This window comes from Pleuronectes platessa, chromosome 19, assembly GCF_947347685.1.
Source record: "Pleuronectes platessa chromosome 19, fPlePla1.1, whole genome shotgun sequence".
Lineage (NCBI taxonomy): Eukaryota > Metazoa > Chordata > Actinopteri > Pleuronectiformes > Pleuronectidae > Pleuronectes > Pleuronectes platessa.
In genome coordinates, this window is record NC_070644.1 from 402,936 (window position 1) to 408,600 (window position 5,665).

Below are 5,665 nucleotides of genomic sequence, written 5' to 3' on the forward strand. Positions count from 1 at the left end.
TGTCACCCATTTTAGAGGTCAATTAAGCAATCGATACAATCTTAAGACAAATTCACATCTTTTCAAAATAGCAACAAAACTGAGTAAAAAGTAAGAGTTAAAACAAACCTACTAAAAGCGGAATCTTTCAAGAGGATTGGATTGCTTTTTTATGGAAATATAGGAAGCCATATGGTCTATTTTAATTCACAAGTAATACACAACTACCGTTACTGTAAAGAATGCTGTTGAAGACATTATGTTATCAAGAATATCCAGTACGAAAATCTTGTTTTACCTGAGCAATGGAAAAGCGTCATGCTAAGATGTTTCAAGCTACAGTTGGCTGTCTGTAAACATTTTTATAGAGGACTTGTACAATGACTCACATTTCCTTTTATTAATCGACACAAGACCAGTTCACACTCACCTGCAATAATACAACAAACATATTGCAGATTTCAGATGATATTTTACATTAACAGCAAGGGCACACTTAACACGCTGTGTAAAACATTTGTTTTGGCCGTCATGTATGTTTAGAAGTATGAATACAGTGATAGGTAGAAACAGTGTGTGTCTTCTTACATTCTGTAGTCTTCTAACAATGAATTCTGGCATAAACAACCAATGATTTAAGAAGTGTCACTGACTCTAATATTCATAATACAGATGTGACACATCAGATTTATCAATAATGCACTAGAAGTCCACACAGCGGCCTTTTCTTTCCCAGTCTCCATAACGGGTGGGTTCTGGACCCCGAGGACCCCCCTTCTCCTTGGTTAAAGGGTTAACATCGCCAGGGAACTCTGTAGAAATAGTTGAAGTTCATAAATTTACTTAGAAACTTTAATGCCATTTTGGAAGCTACATTGTGTGCAGCTATGAAATTGAAGGTGGAGTTGTTAGCAGTATTTTATGTTAACTTTATGAAACACTAAAGGTACAATGCGCTATGGCAAAACAGAACATTAACTTGAGCATCTGAAACAGTTAAACAAGCCAACATTGGAGGATTTATCACAGGTCAGTTGAAAAAGACTGAATTTGTTTTACCTCATGAAATGTTCATTTACTCTAAAAATGATCAGCTCATTTTTATCCAGTGGATGATGTCAACGTAATATGCTATCAGACACACTGATCATATTTTTATTAGAGATGGTATTTTTGGTACAGTAACAATAACTGATGTGTTTGCTTTTACTAATATCGACAAACTAATCAAGAGCATTGTTCTCACAAAATGTTTGTGCAGTTTGTGTCCAACTAAAGAAATTGTCTAATGTTGCATTATCCTCACTTTCCAGAACATCTTTGGTTTTGTCGTCTGGATTGTCAAACCGACCCTTTGGCGTTTTAGCTTTTTTCAGTGGCACTTTGTCCATCACTGCTCCGCTGGTTGCTCGTGAACAACCTGAGAATAAGACATTTAGAGAAAAGAGACAGCCGTGATATTAGTTTAAGGTTGAATAATGGACATGATCACAGGACTTTCACTTGGGCACTGTTCAGACCTGGTATTCACATCCACTCTGAGATCTGATCACGAGCGGGCAGCATTAAGTATGCATGTTCGCACCTGACATTGAAATGCATCCTGAATGTGTCCCCTGTGATCAGATCTTACTTCCCCACTCTTTATTAAAATAATCACGTACACCATTTCTGTCAGCAAAGACCAAATTTTGTTATTTTTATCAAATCTTGGTTTACAGGGGCCTGTAATAACGAAGCAAGTGTAACCTACTCTGATTTATCTCTTAATTCACAAAGGAAGTCGGGGTTGAAAACCCTAGTTCAATGAATCGGATTGCTTGTTATGATGTTGTCCTGTTGAATCTGGGTTGACTGAATCTGTGTATGAGAGCATGTACATCCACGTGCTGAAAAGGCATGTTCGGCAACACAAACTCATGCACCATATTTCAAAGAGGAAGAATGCATGTTGATTTTGTACGGATATGAGGAGATATAAGGAGAGTTGAATAGTGACATGACTGTGGAAAGCCAGGGAGTCTTTTTGACACACGTTCTATATATAATCTCAATGTGTAATATGAGTGGATACAAGGACACTGGACAAATGGGATCTCCACAGCAGAATTAATACGTTACATCCTGCCCCTGCAGGCTGCTCCAAATCTTATCTGAACACTGAGGAGATAACTGTGTTGCTGTGAACACGTCTGAGCATAGAATCTCCTGATGTGTTCTGCATGTGTGGACAGCAAACTTGCACAAAGTCTGGACCCAATTCTCTTGAAATCCTTCTGCAGTCATGTCTGAAAATGGCTTGTTTGTTTCATATAGAAAATGATTCTGATGATCTTTAAACAACCTCGCCTGCTGAGTTATGGATTTGAGCTAAGGGCATTGAAAGTTGTACTTAAATATGGCACTTACATGTACCACTTTGTAGCTTTTTTTAAGCATTAGCAACCCAAACTAATAAAAAGTTACGATGGTATGGAAAATGCGAATAAAAAGACATCAGCGACTTCTAAATTGAATATGCCTTGTATTTCATTGCAGACAGCATGAACATAACATATTATATGTTTCGTCTGGTCCTCTTCATTTTATTTGTAAATATACATCCATTTCTGCCATTCAGGCCTGCAAAAAACTGGGATGGGGGCAATTAAGGGCTAGTAATCAGTTTGAATGATAAAAAAACAGGTGATTGTAATCATGATTTGGTACAAAAGCAGCATCCAGGAAAGTCCTAGCTCTTTAGGAGCAAAGATGGTCCGAGGATCGCCAGTTTGCCAACAAATGTTGGAGAAAATTATTGAAATGTTTAAAAACAGTGTTGTGAGAGGAATTCTATAAAAGCTCTCATGATAAATGGTAAGGAGTGTTCAGACCCAACGTTGATCGCAAAAGAAATAAATAATTTGTTTCAAAACCTTTACAACTCAGACACTTTTTTAAACCAAATTTAAGAATTTATCCCTCAAACTAACAATGACTTCAGGAAAGAATGTGATGAGGACTTTACAATTAATGAATTAAATAGAGCAGTCATGTGCTTAAAATTCGATAAATCTCCTGGGCCGGAGGGATTGACAAGCCAACATCTACAAACAATTTTGGGAAGGACTACTTTTTTCTTTACCAAGTCTTTAAGGAAGCTACAACTAAAATTTCACTACCAACTAGCATGAAGCAAGGTTTTATTACACTACTACCAAAGCCAGCCAAAGACAACAAGTTCTTAGACAATTACCACCCCCAATTTCACTTTTAAACAATGATTAGATGAACAGATCATAAGTCAACTAACTGATGACACCACTATCCTCTAAAAGTGTAGAACAAATTCCCAAGGCTTTGATTTAATAGATTCTATAAAGAATCAGGCTTAACCATGAATTGCAACCAATATGAATTAATGGCTAAACATGATTGCAACCTCACAGAGGTTTACATCCCCATCAAGTTATCTGTAAAATATCTGGGAATTCATGTTAAAAAAAAAAAAAACACACAACAGTCAGAGTTACCTTAAACATACAAAACTAAATTCTTCAGTCAAAACTGAAAATGTCGCTACAAAGAGACTTGACTGTTTTTGGAAGAACATACCTAATAAAAATGAAATCCTTAGCAAGGTGCATTTACCCCGCGGATTCAATGGCAATACCCAATAAATTCAAAAAATACATCAATCAAATGACTTGTCCTTATTTCACAAACAGGCACCATCATCCAATGCATTGCTAAGAGTGAGATTTAATATTGATCACAATAACGGCAGCTTTTCCGACAATGGAACTGAAAGTACTGATCATCTGTTTTTCTGATTGCATATATTCTGTTAAATTCTGTGAAAACTTACAAGACTGACTGTCAACTCAAATCCAACTCCCCACTCCCCTCTCAAGAGAAAACATTGTGTTTGGTATCGGCTCGGGAGACATTAAGAGTGGCCTGATTGTTTACAACCTGATAGAAGAGACTTGATGGACAATCATCTCAGTGCCTAAAAACTAATGGAGGTGAAACCTGCAAAGTCTCTTCTCAGAGCTTTTGAAGACCTTAAAATATATGACGACCTCTAGTGGAACTAATAAATAACTTAATTTAGAATTTATGTATTTACTCATAGACTTTCTCTCAATTATTTTAAAGGTTGTTATCTTATGTAATTTCATTTGTGCATAATGAGCCTTGTAATTTGGTTGTATTCACCATGGTTTCAATGCCTTGATATTTGTAAGATTCAACTTTGAAAACTCAGCAGCTGGGAAGCGTAATGACATCGTCATCAGTCTCGAGAATATGAATTTTTCTACCCTTTGATTTATATTGTTGTCTTAAGCTGATGTTGACACTGACATGTTATATCAACTCGTAATGTGTATTTGTTGATGTGTAGTTCAGCAAGACCTTCAGTTTACCACCACACTTCTGACGCAGGCGCTTTGTAAAAAATTACAAATCTGCGATCAAATCTGAAATAGACAACATCTGGAGCATAGAGACTGGAATATAAACAAATATCACCAGTTAAATTGGAACACAGGTGTTGTTGTAGCAATTTTGTGTCTACGATATTTCATGTGTGCCTTATTTAGTATTTCTAAAGAGCTAATTAACAAAGAAGAAAAAAGTTGTCTCTGTTTATTTCTCTCCAAAGGGGATGCGATTAATTTCGTCTCCTTCTGACAGTTAATCTGTGTATTTACACATTGTCAATTTACACTATAGTTCTAATTGTCAGCTTAAATAAAGTTAGTCAACTCCATTTTTCATTGTAATTTTCGCACAATACACAGGTAATTCCAACGCATCGGTTTAATCGACAACAGCCGCTGCAAGTCCATCCCGAACTGTGCTGCGGTAATCTAAAATTGAAACAGGAATTTATGTTGCTCTTGAAGTGAAAGTCACTTCACCGCGGTAAATAACGAGGAAGACAACAAACAGTCGAGTCAGATATAAATACATCGTGGTAACGGTCACTTAAACAAGGGCTTGAACATGCAGACGTAAAAAGGAATGAAATAATTAAACTCAGGAAGAGACCGAGGCCCGTTTATCGAACCTGTCCACCCGTCCACCATTAGGCCCACTGAGACGATGGGTCTTCTGGCTGAAGTGTAGAGGCTCAACATGACAAAGTTGTCCGTAGCTGTCACAAACAACTCCTCTCTGACCTTGTATAAAAGTATGCTGTTGTTGATTGTCGCACTTCATCAACGTAATTTTCATCATCATCAAGCGACGGAACATTTAGTGCAGTATTTATTAGACGCCAGTAGAGGGAGACAAAGCACTGCAAACATCAGACAAATTCATCTCCGGGTTCAAACCGGAGGCGGAAGCGACGGCAAAGCGTGGCAAGCGCGGTTCACACCGGACGCGGAAGCCACGCTGAAGCGCCGGTGTTCCAGTTTAACTGGCGCGCATGGCAACTGGCGACATTCCAGATGTTGACGCTCTTTTTCAGAGCCGGTGGCAGATTCGTCATTTTTACAAAGCGCCTGTGTGTGAAGTGCGGTGATCTACTGAAGGTCTTGCTGAAATAAAAATCCTACAAAAACCCTTCACGAGTTCATGTGTCCGTGTCAGCATCACGTTGAGACCGCAATATACATTTCAAAGGTAAAAAAAATAGTACAAAAACCTTGAACGGGATTCGAAACAACGAGCTGAAGCACTATGAGCGTCTAGC

At 37.8% G+C, this 5,665-nt stretch overlaps 1 protein-coding gene across 2 annotated transcripts; it reads right to left on the minus strand.

Moving 5' to 3' along the window:
• Positions 1-352: 352 nt before the first annotated feature.
• Positions 353-5,288, minus strand: sdhaf4 (succinate dehydrogenase complex assembly factor 4). 2 transcript variants are annotated; one of them, XM_053410807.1, is made up of 3 exons: positions 5,148-5,288; positions 1,286-1,399; positions 353-791 (listed from the first exon to the last, which is right to left on the minus strand). In XM_053410807.1, exons 1-3 carry the CDS (start codon positions 5,221-5,223, stop codon positions 682-684), a joined length of 300 nt encoding a protein of 99 aa, XP_053266782.1. In that variant the 5' UTR covers positions 5,224-5,288; the 3' UTR covers positions 353-681. The 2 variants fall into 2 exon arrangements, with proteins under 2 accessions (XP_053266782.1, XP_053266783.1); XM_053410808.1 differs by having other exon boundaries at positions 5,036-5,205.
• Between the last annotated feature and the right edge of the window lie 377 nt (positions 5,289-5,665).